This window comes from Ovis aries, chromosome 11, assembly GCF_016772045.2.
Source record: "Ovis aries strain OAR_USU_Benz2616 breed Rambouillet chromosome 11, ARS-UI_Ramb_v3.0, whole genome shotgun sequence".
In the NCBI taxonomy this organism is placed as follows: Eukaryota; Metazoa; Chordata; class Mammalia; order Artiodactyla; family Bovidae; genus Ovis; species Ovis aries.
The window spans coordinates 54615883-54632002 of NC_056064.1; the positions used below are offsets into that span (position 1 = coordinate 54615883).

General features: G+C 58.1%; 2 protein-coding genes across 2 annotated transcripts; both read right to left on the reverse strand.

Moving 5' to 3' along the window:
* Positions 1-40: 40 nt before the first annotated feature.
* Positions 41-1966, reverse strand: LOC105601853 (serotonin N-acetyltransferase-like). Its single transcript, XM_042256328.2, has 4 exons — positions 1924-1966; positions 1332-1568; positions 886-1040; positions 41-548 (listed from the first exon to the last, which is right to left on the reverse strand). The coding sequence occupies exons 2-4, from the start codon at positions 1492-1494 to the stop codon at positions 243-245; spliced, it is 624 nt and encodes a 207-aa protein (XP_042112262.1). The 5' UTR covers positions 1495-1568; positions 1924-1966; the 3' UTR covers positions 41-242.
* A 10772-nt stretch (positions 1967-12738) lies between these two features.
* AANAT (aralkylamine N-acetyltransferase) lies at positions 12739-14674 on the reverse strand. Its single transcript, NM_001009461.1, is given in 4 exon segments — positions 12739-13236; positions 13573-13727; positions 14019-14255; positions 14606-14674. Coding segments are annotated over 3 exon segments (624 nt in total). The 5' UTR covers positions 14182-14255; positions 14606-14674; the 3' UTR covers positions 12739-12930.
* Positions 14675-16120: the final 1446 nt, after the last annotated feature.

Here is a 16120-nt window from a genome sequence, read left to right on the forward strand (position 1 = left end):
TCCAGAGGGCCTGGCATGGACAGAGAGGAGCACACAGTACTTGCGCCCCAGGAGGGCACCCGGGTTGGGAGCAGCCGCCCCGCCTTCTCTTTATTTCACCCATTCTCTCCGTTCCGCCATCCCCTGGGAATCACCGTTTCCCTTCAGACCAAGCAGAGCAGGGGGACGGCAGGGCAGAGAAGGGGACCAGCTGGGGACAGGGTAGGAGCCCCCGACTGTGGGCTCCCCAGTGGGGCACCAGGTCAGGGTTGACTGTTCCGGCGCAGGGCGGCGTGGCCCCGCAGGGAGCAGTGCATCTCCGTGAAGGTCAGTGAGCCCACGACGATGGCACATGGGCCCGGGGGTTGGAAGCCAAACCTCTGGTAAAAGGGCACCAGCGCGTCCTCGCACATGAGCACCGCCCGGCGCATGGCCGGCTGGGCGCCCACGTGGTGCAGGTAGCGCCAGAGCAGGACGGAGCCCTTGCCCTGCTGCCGGAAGCTGCGGTGCACGGCCAGCGCGTGCAGGTGGGCGCTGCGGCCCCCGGGCCTGTGCAGTGCCAGCGACTCCTGGGCCGAGGGGCGGACACGAGTCAGGGTCGCCTCTGTGCACCCCAAACCACCCTCGCTGGGCCAAGAGCAGCTGCCCCGAGAGTCTCCAGTCAGCCCCCTTCTACCCAAGTGAGGAGCTGTGTCCCCAGCCCCTTTGTGGTCTCCCTCAGGAGAGCCTTGAGCCCCAAAGGACTGGGCTGTCTTGCCGGGAGAGGACGCACCATGAGCTCCCGTGTTGGATCTGGAGGAAGACATCCCAGCCTCCCACTCCTCCCCCATCTTCTGCCTCCATGGGAAATGGTCTCCTCCTTTCTTGAGGCCTTCCCGGGACCGGGCAGGTCACCCCCATCCTCACCTGAGTAAGTCTGTCCTCATCCCACAGGGAGCCGATGATGAAGGCCACGAGGCGGCCCTCCACGAACCAGCCCAGGGACAGCTCGGGACACAGGGTCAGGAAGTGCTGGACCTTGTCCAGATTCAGGGGGCAGTTGCCGGAGACAGAGATGAAGGCTGCGTCAGGAAGCGCGAGTGGGTGACCCCCAGTGCACTGAGCATCTGCTCGGATGCTGGGTGGGCTCCCCGGGTCCCCAGGCCTCCCCTGGGAAACCATGGGATTCAGGGCTGCTCTTCCCCCCACTCTCCTGAAACACGCATGTGCTCCTGCACACGCACAAAACACACCGTCAGACACTCTGGGGGCCCGTCTGCCAAGGACAGGGGACTCCAGGGTCTTCTCCCCAAGGGCAACAGCGGCAGGGTTCAGCAGAGTCCCGGACCCTGGGGGGCCAGGGGGCTGCTCACCCTCTCGCTCAATCTCAAACACGCCGGCAGCGTCCTCTGGGGTGAGGCAGCGGAACTCGTTGGCAGGGAGCGTGTGGCGCCGCTGGCGGCCTGGGGACCCTGGGATCCCAGAGGGCAGGTGCAGAGGCGAGGGTTTCAGGCAGTGGATGCTCGGCGTGGACATCCTGGGTGTGGCTGCCACCCAGGGGGTCGCCAGCTTCAGAAGGGGCCTATGTGACAAGGAGGGTCCCTCCACACCTGTGGGAAAGGGGCGATGGTCAGGGGGCTGGTCCTCATCTCCCAGGGGGCCGTTCAGGGCGATGGCACCTCTTGCCTCTGTTGCAGGAGACCTGGAGTGGGGAGTCTGGGCGCTAGGGCGGAGCGGGCATGTAGGGCATCGATTCCTCCTGCCTTGTGCCTGCTCTGGCTCCTTGGGCCCCTTTCTGTCTGTCTCCCTGACCCCCATCTACGTGCAGATCCAGCTGCGCCTCCATTACGAAGCCTGTAATCTGGGAGTTGCCCTCCCCACCCTCCTCCACCTTCTCTCCCCTTGTCTCCAAGCCTCAAGCAGGGGACTCCTGTTCCCGGGAGCCTGTGAGAGGATCCCACTTACCAGGACCACAGGGCCAGTTACTCTAGAGGCCGTCCTTGGGCTCAGGAGCCAGGGAAACCCAGGACCTGCTTTTGTAGCAGGTGTGGCCGGGCAGCGCATGACAGTGTCCTCAGAGGTTTCTAAGGCAATGCCCCACCTGCACGTCACTGCAGGCAAGACAAAGCCAGCAGGGCTGTGCCCTGTCCCCAGCCTCTGAGGGCAAAACCTTAGGCTGGCGTGCAGAACACAGAGGGGATTACAGTAGCTGATGAGGCCCCAGGGGTTGGGGAAAAGATCACTTGGGACCGCTCAAAAACAAAAGTCAACCGAGTCCATTCTAAGATCAAATTGGCTTTATTCAGGGATTCATGAGTCAGAAAACTAAGATCATAGCATCTGGTCCCATCACTTCATGGGAAATAGGTGGGAAAACAGTGGAAAGAGTGTCAGACTTTATTTTGGGGGCTCCAAAATCACTGCAGATGGTGACTGCAGCCATGAAATTAAAAGACGCTTACTCCTTGGGAGGAAAGTTATGACCAACCTAGATAGCATATTGAAAAGCAGAGACATTATTTTGCCAACAAAGGTCCATCTAGTCAAGGCTCTGGTTTTTCCAGTGGTCAGGTATGGATGTGAGAGTTGGCCTGTGAAGAAAGCTGAGCGCTGAAGAATTGATGCTTTTGAACTGTGGTGTTGGAGAAGACTCTTGAGAGTCCCTTAGACTGCAAGGAGGTCCAACCAGTCCATCCTAAAGGAGAGCAGTCCTGGGTGTTCATTGGAAGGCCTGATGCTAAAGCTGAAACTCCAATACTTTGGCCACCTTATGCAAAGAGTTGACTCATTGGAAAAGACCCTGCTGCTGGAAGGGATTGGGGGCAGGAGGAGAAGGGGAAGACCAAGGATGAGATGGCTAGATGGCATCACTGACTCGATGGACATGAGTCTGAGTGAACTCCGGGAGTTGGTGATTGACAGGGAGGCCTAGTGTGCTGCAGATTCATGGGGTCACAAAGAGTCGAACACGACTGAGCGCCTGACCTGAACTGAACGTGAGTCAAGCACCATCCCACCTGGCAAATAGAAAGTTCAGGGCTTCCCTGGTGGCTCAGTGGTAAAGAGTCCGCCTGCCAAGGCAGCAGACACAGGTTCGACCCCTGATCCGAGCAGATCCCACTTGCCGTGGAGCAACCAAGCGCCTGCATCTCAACTGTTGAGCTTGTGCTCTAGAGCCCGGGACCACAACCACTGAGCCCAGGCAGCCTGGAGCCCCTGCTCTGCAACGAGAGAAGCCCCCGCAACGAGAGGCTCGTGCACCGCAACTAGAGAGAGCCCGCGTGCACCGACGAAGACCAAGCACGGTCATAAAGAAGCAAATAAATATTTAGAAAGGCGTTCCAAAGAGTTGTACAAAATCGGAGACGTTCAAAGGCTGAAGGGACCAGGAATGAGGAGAGAGCTTATAAGGAATTCCTTGATGGTCCAGCGGTTGAGACTCGGCTCTTTCACTACTGGGGCCTCAGTTTCAATCCCTGGTCGAGGAACTAAGATCCAGCAAACCAAATGGTGCAGCCCCAAAATTAAAAACAAATTTTTTTTTTAAATGAAAGAGCAGATGAGGTCTATCAGGAAGAGTACATCACTAATGGTGACCAGGAAATTCCAGATAGACTGGTTTAGCATTCCAGACCTGAGAGAGGCAGAAGCTGCCAAGAGGTTAGGTGTTAAAACCTCAGTTTGGTGCAGCTTAGCACTAGGGACTCCATTTTGGGCCTGTCATCGATTTCTAAACAGTGTTAAGCCTCAGGGGTCAGGCTCTAACCTCTGCTCTGGTGTTCGCTGGTTGGCTGGGGCATCACCCTCTGTCCCCTGGGGACCTGGGCACACCCTCCTCTGAGGGTCCTTCCAGCCCTGGCAGCCCAAGATTGCTGCATTTATAGCACTTGATACCTGCTGAACCCTGGATCAGAGTCTCCTTTAATCCACATGACAGCTCCGCCCAGTGAGTATGAACCCCATGTCAGAGAGAGGGAAACTGAAACTCAGAGAGGTGAGGCGACCTGTATGTTGCCCCCAGGGCTGCTAGGCCCCATTGATTTTCGCAGCTGTGACCAGTTCACAGCTTCGCCTCTCTCCTCATGGTCATCAGTGTCCTCCAGTCAAGGTCTGCCAAGCAAAGGGAGCTAGTGAGCCACCTGTCAGCTCAAATCTGGTTCTCAGATGGGCAGGTGGGACCAGTGAGCCTGGAGACACACATATGGCTGTAACTGCGCTGTTCAGGCCTTGCTGCGCCCACAGGGACAAGCCTCTGAAAGGCCTCCATCACTGACTGGCCCGTCACTGAAGCCCTGTCCACATACGTTACCTCCTCCATGGTGTAGATAACCAAGGTCTGGTTCTGCGTGTGCACCTCTTTCTGAGCGCTCTGGGGAAGATCTCCAAAGGCAGGGTGTGTGTGCCAAGTCACTTCAGTCGTGCCCGACTCTGTGTGACCCCGTGGACTGTAGCCCACCAGGCTCCTCTGTCCATGGGATCCTCCAGGCAAGAATACTGGAGTGTGTTGCCATGCCCTCCTCCAGGGGATCTTTCCGACCCAGGGATGGAGCCCAGGTCTCTCGGGTCTCCTGCATCGGCAGGCGTGTTCTTTTGCCACCTCGGAGGATCAGTGCCTGTCGGGGGGTGGGGCTTTTTTAAAAATCCCAGCTGTACCCCAAGCGGCATGCAGGATCTTAGTTCCCTGATCAGGGGTGGAACCTACACCCCCCTGCAGTGGAAGCTCAGAGTATTAACCACCGGACCACCAGGGAAGTCCCCTCAAAGGGAGCTTTGGGGGAGGTGCTGGAAATGTAACGTTACGTTCTTAAATATAACTTGTGTGATTTTGTGCATATTTGTTCTACTTGTTTACTTAAATATCCGGAAGACTGCTTCACTTAGCAGGTCCACTCCAGAGTTCCTGGTCTCCCTTGGCCTCACCCCATGCCCAGGGCTGCCCTCTGGTCTTAGTATCTGATGTGAGCTTTCCCTCCTGAATCTGGAGTCTCAGCAAACTGCCTCCTGCTCCCCTCTCCTCTGCCGCTACCCCAGCCCCTCTTCAGGCCAGCAGATGGCCCCTGGCTTCCTTTTCCACCCCCAACTCACACCCTTCCTGCAGCTCTCAGCCCCTCCCTAGCCAGCACCCAGCCCCATTGACACACACCGCCTGCCCTATCGGCCCTTAGCTTCTACTCCTGCACAGCAGAGCTGACCCCTGTCCACACACCACAGGAGCCCCTGCTCTCACCAGGATCTGGGAGGCACTCCAGTGCTGGCCAGGCCAGGTGCTGCTGGGCCCACCCAGCCCTGGCGCTGGAGTGACCTCAGATCAGCCCAGGTGCCCCCGCACCCTTTCACCCAGGGCCCCTCTGCTGTCTGAGGCCCAGCAGAACCCCCAGAGCTCACATGACCCCTGCTCACCCCACCTGCCACTGGGCAACTTCCTGTCTGGACGACTGGACTTTTCAGGACTGACCAGAAGACTTCCTCAGGTTTGGCCTTCACACCTGCTGGGAGGAACATGTCCAGGACCTGGGCTGGGCACCCCCACCTCCAGCCTGGGGTCCCAGAAAAGGCCTCCTCTGATAGGGGCTTCCCAGGTGGCTCAGTGGCTAAAGAATCTGCCTGCCAAGCAGGAAGATGTGTGTTCCATCCCTGGGTTGGGAAGATCCCCTGGAGAAGGAAATGACAACCCACTCTAGTATACTTGCCTGGAGAATTCCAGGGACAGAAGCCTCACGGGATACAGCCCATGGAGTTGCAGAGTCAGAAACCCCTCAGCCACTAAACAGCAAAGCTCTTCTTAGATCCTGTGGCTCCACCTTGCCCCCTGGTGGCTGATCACAACAGCCTGGAGCCTTGAAGAAATGCACGCTGTTGAATGCACCTCTTTTGTTTGGACACCATATGGCCTATGCTTTCTGGAAAACCCGTCTAGGCACATGGATCCTCAGAGAACAAGACCAATAGGATACAAAACACAGCTAAACTGGGGCATGGCTCCCATGATGGGCAGGAAAGGGCAGGGAAGGGTGATCACGAGGCCTCTCTCCTGGTCAACAGGAAGAAAATGACAATACCCTAATGCAGGGAGAGGGTGATGGGAACAAAGATAAGGGTGCCCTCTGCAGTGAAATCAACATCAAGAGTGACAGCAATAAAAATCTGCTGAGGTTTTTTTTGCCCTAGCCCCAAAGCATGTGGGTTCTTAATTCCCTGACCAGGTATTGAACCCAAGTCCCCTGAAGTGGAAACGCAGAGTCTTACCCACTGAACTGCCAGGAAATTCCCTACTGAGGCATTTCAGATCACTAGACTCAGTAGTCAGAGAAGGCAGTGGCACCCCACTCCAGTACTCTCGCCCGGAGAATCCCATGGATGGAGGAGCCTGGTAGGCTACAGTCCATGGGGTCGCTAAGAGTCGGACATGGCTGAGTGACTTCGCTTTCACTTTTCACTTTCATGCATTGGAGAAGGAAATGGCAACCCACTCCAGTGTTCTTGCCTGGAGAATCCCAGGGACGGGGGAGCCTGGTGGGCTGCCGTCTACCGTCTATGGGGTCGCACAGAGTCGGACACGACTGAAGTGACTTAGCAGCAGCAGCAGACTCACTAGTGATGTTTCCTCCCCATCCCCTGGGCTGTAATTGAATTTGTCAACCAAGGGAGTAGCTTCAGGTGATGTCAGTTAAGTCTGTCCAATTCAGTAAATGAAAATGCAGGACACCTGGTGAAATTTGAACCAGGTATACAACAAATACTTTTTAAAGAATGGATGATTCCCAGGTGGCGCCTAGTGGTAAAGAACCCGCCTCCCAGCACAAGTAGACTGAGAGATGCAGGTGCGATCCCTGGATGGGGAAGATCCCCTGGAGGAGGGCATGGCAACCCACTCCAGTGTTCTTGCCTGGAGAATCCCCATGGACAGAGGAGCCTGGAGGGCTACAGTCCAAGAAGTCGGACACAACTGAAGCGAGTTAGCACGCACGCATACATGTGATATGTAGAACATTTTTATACTAAAAAAGGAGTTTATCTCAAATTTCAATTTCACCAGAGGTCTTGAATTTTGTCTGGCAATCCTGTTTGTAAGGTATGAGAAGGGAAGTGGTCAGCCTGGGCCGGTAAAGGGCCGTGAGGGAGCCAGGGAGAATCACAGGTCTGCACGGGGCACAGGGCGCAGGGAAGTGGCTACCTGAGCCTTGGGCTGGCTGGACCCTTTGGCTACCAAACCTCATACAGTTATCGCCTTCTTTTCAAAAGTCCACATTCTGCCATTTCACTTTTATGAAAGGCTTACATTAATACCTGTTTTCACTAACCAAAAGAAATCTGAAGAGGATTTTCACTATTCCATAAAAAGAGGTGAAAATCGAAAACAGCATTGGGGGGTTGTTTGGCAGCGAACAAACAACGCAATAGCAAAAAGCCCGAGGGAAGACGTCCAGGAACCGGAGAAACCCTTGACTGAGGTTTTCACTGTGATTGCCAGGGCTGCAATGATTACAGGAAAACAGGACTAATTTTGAAACAGCCTGTGGGTTTAAGGCCGCTCTGCACGTTGACTGCCTGCCGAGGGTTCTATGATAGAACAACGCGTGAGTCTAAGCAGTCAAGCTTACTGTCCTATTCCCAGCCAGCCCCACCAGCCACACCAGCGACATCAGGCACAGCAGACAGCGACCCTGACCTTTGACTTTGAGGCAAGCAGGCCTAGAAGACACAGCTGTTAGTGACCTGCCTGCCCTGATGGATTCAGACGGTGGTGAGATGTTATTAGATGAACTGCCTCCTCTCTGTCCTGCAGCCCAGTCTCAGGTACCTTCCTCCCCTGCCAGCACCAAGACTGACTCTAACCCACCGTCATTACCACCTCTCAGCCTCCCAGTGTGTGCTGTCTTCCCCATTCTGGTGAGTAAGTCTAACTGTCATACATTATTTCTATTCGATAAATGCTGTGTGATTATCTTATTATTCCTGCCTTCGCTATATGTTAGTGTTATTTTAGGTTTTATGTGCTATTTGGTATGATTTGGAAGGTTATTTGGGGGATCTGGGAACACTCAAAAGTGGTTCCATATAACTTAATGGTAATTGCTTCTTCACTTTACGCCCTTTCAGCTTACAAAGGTTTTCATGAGAACTCCCTACTTTCCGACAGTGGGGGAAACCTGTAATGTACACCCTAGTTTGATGCCCCCTGCTGTGACTGGCACCTGTTCAGCTTTCCCTTCTTCAGAACCATGGTCCTCATGCCTGGCTGCCCATTAGAATCCCACGGGAGCTTTAAAAATATTCCAATACCTGTCTCACACTCCGAGATTCTGATATTGAAGTCCTGGGATGGGACTCCAGGCCTGTGTACCTTCCGCAGGGGATTCTCCTGTGCAACTTGGGCTCAAAATCAGTACTCAAAGTGCCTGTTCTCCCAACAGCCTTTTAGTCACGATTTTGCAACCTGTTTGTCTTCCTGTGGGGAAAGAATGTGGGTCACCCAACAGAGGTACCCAGCCCGTCGTGTGCACAGAGCCCGGGAGTTTCAAACCTCTGTAGCCCCAGCCATTGTTTCCAGTGGAGTCTGTGGCAGTGGGCGAGAGTATAGCCGGACCAAGAGCTGCCTGGCTGGAACTTATGGCAGTGCACACGTGGGTTGAAAGAGAATTTCCAGACACATGTATTGCAGAAAGGAGTGAGTTTATTAAGAACAAAGAGCAGAGATAACGTGGGCTGAGAGCACAGCAGGCCGACATCTCCTGACAGGCCAGGGAGAGCCGACCCGACGGAAGGGAGAATAGAGTTTATTACTGGGAGATGCTGTTAGAACAGCAGGTGCTCAAGGGAGGGATGACGCTTTTCGTGGGTTGCTGTTGTTTTCCAGTCACTAAGTTGTGTCCGACTGTCTGGGACCCCCTGGACTGCAACATGCCAGGCTCCCCTGTCCTTCACTATCTCCAGGAGTTTGCTCACACTGATGTTCATTGAGTCGGTGATGCTATCTGACCATTTCCTCCTCTGTCGTCCCCTTCTTTTGCCTTCAATTATTCCCAGCATCAGGGTCTCTTATGGGTTAGTAGACAGTGTTTAAAGCCTCAAGACAAAGAAATTTCTTGCTGGAGAGCTGACTTTAGGTGATTGGTTAGAGCGCTATAGGGTGAGCACTGGCTCACTTGACTCATCTGGGGTCAGGAAGCTGGCTGGTGATGATCGGGGGGCTTTTGGCAATGGTAACAAAAGGGTTCAGTCCACTTTGGAGGTGACTGTGGTTCTGGACTCTGCTTCTGCGGCCTTGGGGCAGGACTCCACAGAACTGCTGGGAATATGTAAGGTTCCCCAGAGGACCCTGCTAGAATAACGGGGGGCATGATGAGGGCCCCCACAGGGACCCTGGAATGAAATGGAATTCCCGCAGAGGCCTAAACCCACAGTTCAGCCCCCTGGGCCCTTGGAAACCCCACCCCACAGGCCTTCCCTTCCTGGTCATGACATTTATCTCTTGTGCCCACTCCACTGCCTGTGGCTGTTCAGAGGCCTTCTGGGGCTCTGCCCAGGCTGGGGGCTGAGGGGGCAAGAGAAAAATGCCATCTACCCATGAGGCAGTCACAGGTGACACCACTGTCACTCCAGTGTAGAGACGAGAGGCCAAGGCTGGGTAGGGGATGCAAAGTCAATGCCATCAGATGTGTCCGAGTGGGGACTCCGGCTCAGGGGCTGCATCCCAGGCCCCTGGTGATGGAGTTCTACTCTCTATGCCACGGACTCCCTCCAGCACCAGCCCCCTTGAGAGGGTCCTGCAATCACGGCTCCCCCGGCTCTGACTCGGCTCACCTCTCGCTTCTTCTCCCCAGGTGCTCCCCTTTAGGGATCCCATTGTCACCTCTTCCACCAGATCTCCTCTGGGGCCCCCCAGCCTACAAGACAGGGCTACACACACCTGGGTGCCAGCTGCGGCTGCCCACCAGGTCTCTCCCACAGGCTCTGTGGTCCCAGGCAGATCCTGGGCAATGGTGGGCTCCTGCTCCAGAGCATTCTGTGACAGTGGAGCCAGGTTGTCAAGGGCACGTGGAGAACCCCAGAGGACCATGGGACCTGACTGCCCACCTGCCCAGCAGAGCCTCCCTCTGACCCAGCTGAGCCCCCACCCCACTAACGCTCTGTAGCGGTGAGATGACCAGACAGACCTGGCTGTCTTCATGAAGGAGAGGACGTTGGAGTCTCAGTATGGGAAGGATGTTCTGAGGGGCTGCATGTCCTCACAGGGAGAGTGGGGGCTGAGCTGCGGGATGTTCTCTCGGGGCCGAGGGTAGGCAAGATGAGCCGATAACCAGAAGAAAGGTGAGGAGACGAGCAGACCCAGAATCAGGAGCATCACAGAACCCAAGGAGTGGCCAGTAGCATCTCCTGCAGCCAGGAGTGCAGAGAAGAGCTCAGCTTCGCCCTGATGGCTGCTGGGAGTACTTCCAGGAGAGAAGGGTGGGGGCGGGTAGGGGCCAGAGGCACCAGGGTTCCTCTGGGTGACAAAGCAGAGGTAGCAACAGAGCAGAGGACATCGGTGAAAGGTATACTGACCCACCAGCGTGGCCAAGGCCTGGAAAAGTCTCCCCACCCGACCCTGCCTCAAGCACAGAGACAACGGTAGCTCAGAGGCACTGAGGAGGCCTGGCACAGGGTGGTACTGACCACCAGTCTGGGCCAGGCGAGCAAGGGCCGCGTCGGTGTCAGGGTCCCAGGGAGCTTCTCAAACGGGGCCCCACCTGCTCCCTCTCCTCTTCCATGTGACAGCTGCGAGGTTCCCACTGCTGATTCCTTAATCCCCGGATGAGAGGGAACAGCCGAACCCCTGATTCATGCTCCGAGGTCACCTCCATGCTGGGACCCCGCCCTTCACTCCGCGTCTTCTCTGCTTTCTCTCCATGACCTTGACCACCGCCTGCCAGCTCATCCCACAGCTACGAGTTAGGCCAAATGAAGTCGCCCTCCTGTGACCCTTCTTGACCCTAAGAGTCAGCAGTTTGTTGATCAGTTCCTCCTCAGGCTGCGGGCTTGTTCAGTGTCTGTCCCTCCCAACGTGTGCTGCCTGGAGCAGGCTGCCTGTCCTGCTTACAGCCCTAGATGTGCACACATTCGGTGCTCAATGTTTGCAGGAAGTGGGGAAGGGAGGAGTCCAGCCGTGTTCTGGCAGCTCCAGCAGCACCTCCCTGTACCCCGAGGCTCTTGGCTTTAGGGTCCCCACCCTGGGAGGGGACAACACATAGGATAACCCGGGCCCCAGAGTTCACGCCTGGATAAGCCCGGTCCTCCCCGCAGGCTTCCAACTGGCACCTGGAAGTGACCCTGTGCCCTCCCCACCCACCCTGCTCATCATCTGGCTGTAGGTCTACCCCTGGCCCTCACCTGCCTACCCTTCACCAGCCGCTTCTGCAGAGAAGTACAAGCTGGACCAGGAGCTACACTGACCACCTACCCGGCGGGGCCAGCACGACTGTTCCCACCCAGCTTGGAGGAGGCAGGGACTGTGTCTGGACTGGGTTGTCAGCCTGCACAATGCCCGCCCACCACACATCCCAGAGACCCCACGGGGCTGGCCCTGCTCCCAGGAGCTCCCTCCCCAAGGAAAGGCTGAGTCTGAGGGGAGACACTCCTGAAGGGGGGCTCTTTGGGAGACCGAGGCCCCCCTTCCTCAGGCCCAGGGTGGGGGACACTCAGAGCCTGTGCATCTCTGCAGCTCGGGGCTGAGGCCTGACAGCCCCTGTGCTGCCCTACCATTGGGAGCCCTCCTGGGGGTGGGCTGCTTTCTTCCAGGGTCCTGAGCTGCTGCTCCGCCCCCACCTCCGGCTCTGCTGGTACAGTCCCCTCCTCATTACTGTGAGTGTGCGTCCTGGGGACGAGGCTGGGGTTCCGGCCACGTTCTAAGCCCTGCCTGGCCACGGCCTCCTGCCTCTTGCCCCTCCCCATAGCAGACTCAGGGTCTGCGGGGCGGAGAGGAGGGCTGGCCGGGCCAAAGCAGTGCTGGGATGGGGATATAGCACTTGGTCACTCACAATGCCTCCCTGCTGCAGCCTCGGGAAGCAGAGACCAGAACCCGCCCCGGGACTCAAGGGTGCAGTACACGGCGCCCCCGTGATTGTCCCAGGAAGCATGCCCAGCGGACATTCTTGGGGCGGCACGTGCTCTCTGCCCTGCTTCACCGCCTACCCCAGCCTCCGATCCCACGGAAACAAATAAGATATTCCTGATCAACAGCAGAGCCTTAACTTTGCTCCCTCTTTACGGTGAGCTAATCCAACTCCCCTGTATAGCTATTCCCTAATGATCTCATGTGACTTCTGCCAATTAAAGTGCGGGCTGAAAGGGGCCATTTTGTCTTCCTGCCATGGTGGGGGGGAGGGGCCTGACTCCCCGCTGGCCAAATTATATGTGTCTGTCTTTTCATTACGTGCTCAGCCCCGTTTCAGGTCTATCTCACCCGCTGTGCAGGACGCGGCACCACCACTCAGTCCTTCACCCCCCACCTGATGGGATGGAAGTTACTGTGGGCAGAGGACCCAGGGCACCTGGGGTGGTGGGGAAGCTGGGAGGTGGCCTCTGCCCTTTCCTCCCCATGGCTGCCCCCACTCCAGGGCTGAGGACCAGACGGGGCAGCCCTGGGTCTGCGGGAATAGGGGCTCCTTTGGTGAGACGCAGAAGCAAGGCTGCAGGATGCCTCCCACTGTCCCCAGTTCACAGACCCAGCACGTGTGGGCGCAGTTTGGATGCAGGGGGTCCAGAGGGCCTGGCACGGACAGAGAGGAGCACACAGTACTTGCGCCCCAGGAGGGCACCTGGGCTGGGAGCAGCCTCCCCACCTTCTCTTTATTTCACTCATTCTCCCCGTTCCACCATCCCCTGGGAATCACCGTTTCCCTTCAGACCAAGCAGAGCAGGGGGACAGCAGGGCAGAGAAGGGGACCGACTGGGGATTGAGTAGGAGCCCCCGACCATGGGCTCCCTGGGGAGTCAGCGGTCACTGTTCCGGCGCAGGGCGGCGTGGCCCCGCAGGGAGCAGTGCATCTCCGTGAAGGTCAGTGAGCCCACGACGATGGCACATGGGCCCGCGGGATGGAAGCCAAACCTCTGGTAAAAGGGCACCAGCGCGTCCTCGCACATAAGCACCGCCCGGCGCACGGCTGGCTGGGCGCCCACGTGGTGCAGGTAGCGCCAGAGCAGGACGGAGCCCTTGCCTTGCTGCCGGAAGCTGCGGTGCACGGCCAGCGCGTGCAGGTGGGCGCTGTGGCCCCTGGGCCTGTGCAGTGCCAGCGACTCCTGGGCCGAGGGGTGGACACGAGTCAGGGTCGCCTCTGTGCACCCCAAACCACCCCCACTGGGCCAAGAGCAGCTGCCCCGAGAGTCTCCAGTCAGCCCCCTTCTACCCAAGTGAGGAGCTGTGTCCCCAGCCCCTTTGTGGCCCCCTCAGGAGAGCCTTGAGCCCCAAAGGACTGGGATCTCTTGCCAGGAGAGGACGCACCATGAGCTCCCGTGTTGGATCTGGAGGAAGACACCCCAGCCTCCCGCTCCTCCCCCATCTTCTGCCTCCATGGGAAATGGTCTCCTCCTTTCTTGAGGCCTTCCCGGGACCGGGCTGGTCACCCCCATCCTCACCTGAGTAAGTCTCTCCTCATCCCACAGGGAGCCGATGATGAAGGCCACGAGGCGGCCCTCCACGAACCAGCCCAGGGACAGCTCGGGACACAGGGTCAGGAAGTGCTGGACCTCGTCCAGATTCAGGGGGCAGTTGCCGGAGACAGAGATGAAGGCTGCGTCAGGAAGCGCGAGTGGGTGACCCCCAGTGCACTGAGCATCTGCTCAGATGCTGGGTGGGCTCCCCGGGTCCCCAGGCCTCCCCTGGGAAACCATGGGATTCAGGGCTGCTCTTCCCCCCACTCTCCTGAAACACGCATGTGCTCCTGCACACGCACAAAACACACCGTCAGACACTCTGGGGGCCCGTCTGCCAAGGACAGGGGACTCCAGGGTCTTCTCCCCAAGGGCAACAGCGGCAGGGTTCAGCAGAGTCCCGGACCCTGGGGGGCCAGGGGGCTGCTCACCCTCTCGCTCAATCTCAAACACGCCGGCAGCGTCCTCTGGGGTGAGGCAGCGGAACTCGTTGGCAGGGAGCGTGTGGCGCCGCTGGCGGCCTGGGGACCCTGGGATCCCAGAGGGCAGGTGCAGAGGCGAGGGTTTCAGGCAGTGGACGCTTGGCGTGGACATCCTGGGTGCGGCTGCCACCCAGGGGGTCGCCAGCTTCAGAAGGGGCCTGTGTGACAAGGAGGGTCCCTCCACACCTGTGGGAAAGGGGCGATGGTCAGGGGGCTGGTCCTCATCTCCCAGGGGGCCATCCAGGGCGATGGTGTCTCTTGCCTCTCTTGTAGGGGACCTGGAGCGGGGAGTCTAGGGGCTAGGGCATGGATTCCTCCTGCTCTGTGCCTTCTCACCGGCTCCCTGGGCCCCTTTCTCACTCTCTGAACCCCTGTTGATGTGCAGTTCTTAGGGGCGGCTGTCCCTCCCTTACAAAGCCCATGAGCTGCACATTCCCCTCCTACCCTCTGCCTCCTTCTCTCCCCCATCCCCAAGTCCTAGGCAGGGGACTCCTGCTCTCAAATTCTAGGAGCCCAGGGTCCAGGGTTCCACTTACCAGGACTCCTGTGTTACAGGAGCTCTAATGTTCCCCCCACAGAGCCACCACTCCGGGAGCTGTCCACAGCCTCAGGACCAGAAAAGCCCAGACACTTGTGATGTTGATCTCAGAGATTTCTAATCCCCTGCCTGCCCCACCCCCACGTTACAGGCAGATGCAGCCAGCAGGGCTCTGCCCCCCCACCCCGCACGCCAAGCCCTGTCCCTGCTGGCTGAGGCTGAAACCTCAGATGGCACGTGGATGTGGAGGATTACAGTGGCTGGCTGAGGCCCCAGGGTTTGGGGGGATGAGCACGGGGCTAAGCCTCGTGGGTCCAGTCTAATCCGTGTCCTGGCACCAACTGACTGGCACAGGCGTTCACACTCTGTCCCCTGGGCAAGCCAGCCTCTGAGGGTCCTCCCAGCTCTGGCAGCCCGAGCGTGTCATCATTTAGAGGACTTGCTCAGTGGCTGATCAGAACCACAGAACCAGAGGCAAGAGGCCAAGGCTGGGTATGGGATGCAAAGTCAACACCATCAGATGTGTCCAAGGGGGGACTCCGGCTCGGGGGCTGCGTCCCAGGCCCCTGGTGATGGAGTTCTACTCTCTATGCCACGGACTCCCTCCAGCACCAGCCCCCTTGAGAGGGTCCTGCAATCACGGCTCCCCCGGCTCTGACTCGGCTCACCTCTCGCTTCTTCTCCCCAGGTGCTCCCCTTTAGGGATCCCATTGTCACCTCTTCCACCAGATCTCCTCTGGGGCCCCCCAGCCTACAAGACAGGGCTACACACACCTGGGTGCCAGCTGCGGCTGCCCACCAGGTCTCTCCCACAGGCTCTGTGGTCCCAGGCAGATCCTGGGCAATGGTGGGCTCCTGCTCCAGAACATTCTATGACAGTGGAGCCAGGTTGTCAAGGGCACGTGGAGAACCCCAGAGGACCATGGGACCTGAGTCTCAATATAGAAAGGATATTCTAAGGGCTGTGTGTCCCCACAGGGATGCTGGGGCTGAGCTGGGGGATGTTCTGTCTGGATGGAGTGGGGGGGCAGGATGAGCCATTAACAGGAAGAAAGGTGAGGAGACGAGCAGGCCCTGGATCAGGACACATCCCAGAACCCAAGTACTGGACAATCAGCAGCATCTCCTACAGCCAAGCGTGGAGACAGGAGCTCAGATTCTCCTAACAAGGACACCCCTGATGGACTTTACGAGTCCTTCCAGGAGAGGGGGTGGGGGAGGGTGGGGAACAGATGCAGGGGAGCCACTTTATGGTGACAGAGCAGAGGCGGCAGCAAGGCAGAGGGCACTGGCAAAAGGCATAATGACCTGCCGGCGTGGCCAGGGCCTGAAGCCTCCCCTCACCCGGTCCACCCCACCCCCAGCACACAGCGTGCAGCAGCTCAGCTGCACCTGGAGGGCCTGGCACAGGGTGGGGCTGCACCTGATCCCCGCCACGTGTGACAGCTGCCCGGTTCCCACTGCAGGACCCCAGGGAATCCACCTGGGGGAAACTGAGAGCTGGACCCCATGA

Excerpts from the sequence above, each read along its gene's own strand:
- LOC105601853 (XM_042256328.2), bottom strand. The coding sequence starts at position 1,494 with ATGTCCACGCCGAGCATCCACTGCCTGAAACCCTCGCCTCTGCACCTG. Across the intron at positions 1,041-1,331 it reads GTTTGAGATTGAGCGAGAGG|CCTTCATCTCTGTCTCCGGC; the intron begins GTGAGCAGCCCC and ends TTCCTGACGCAG. Across the intron at positions 549-885 it reads ATGAGGACAGACTTACTCAG|GAGTCGCTGGCACTGCACAG; the intron begins GTGAGGATGGGG and ends CCCTCGGCCCAG.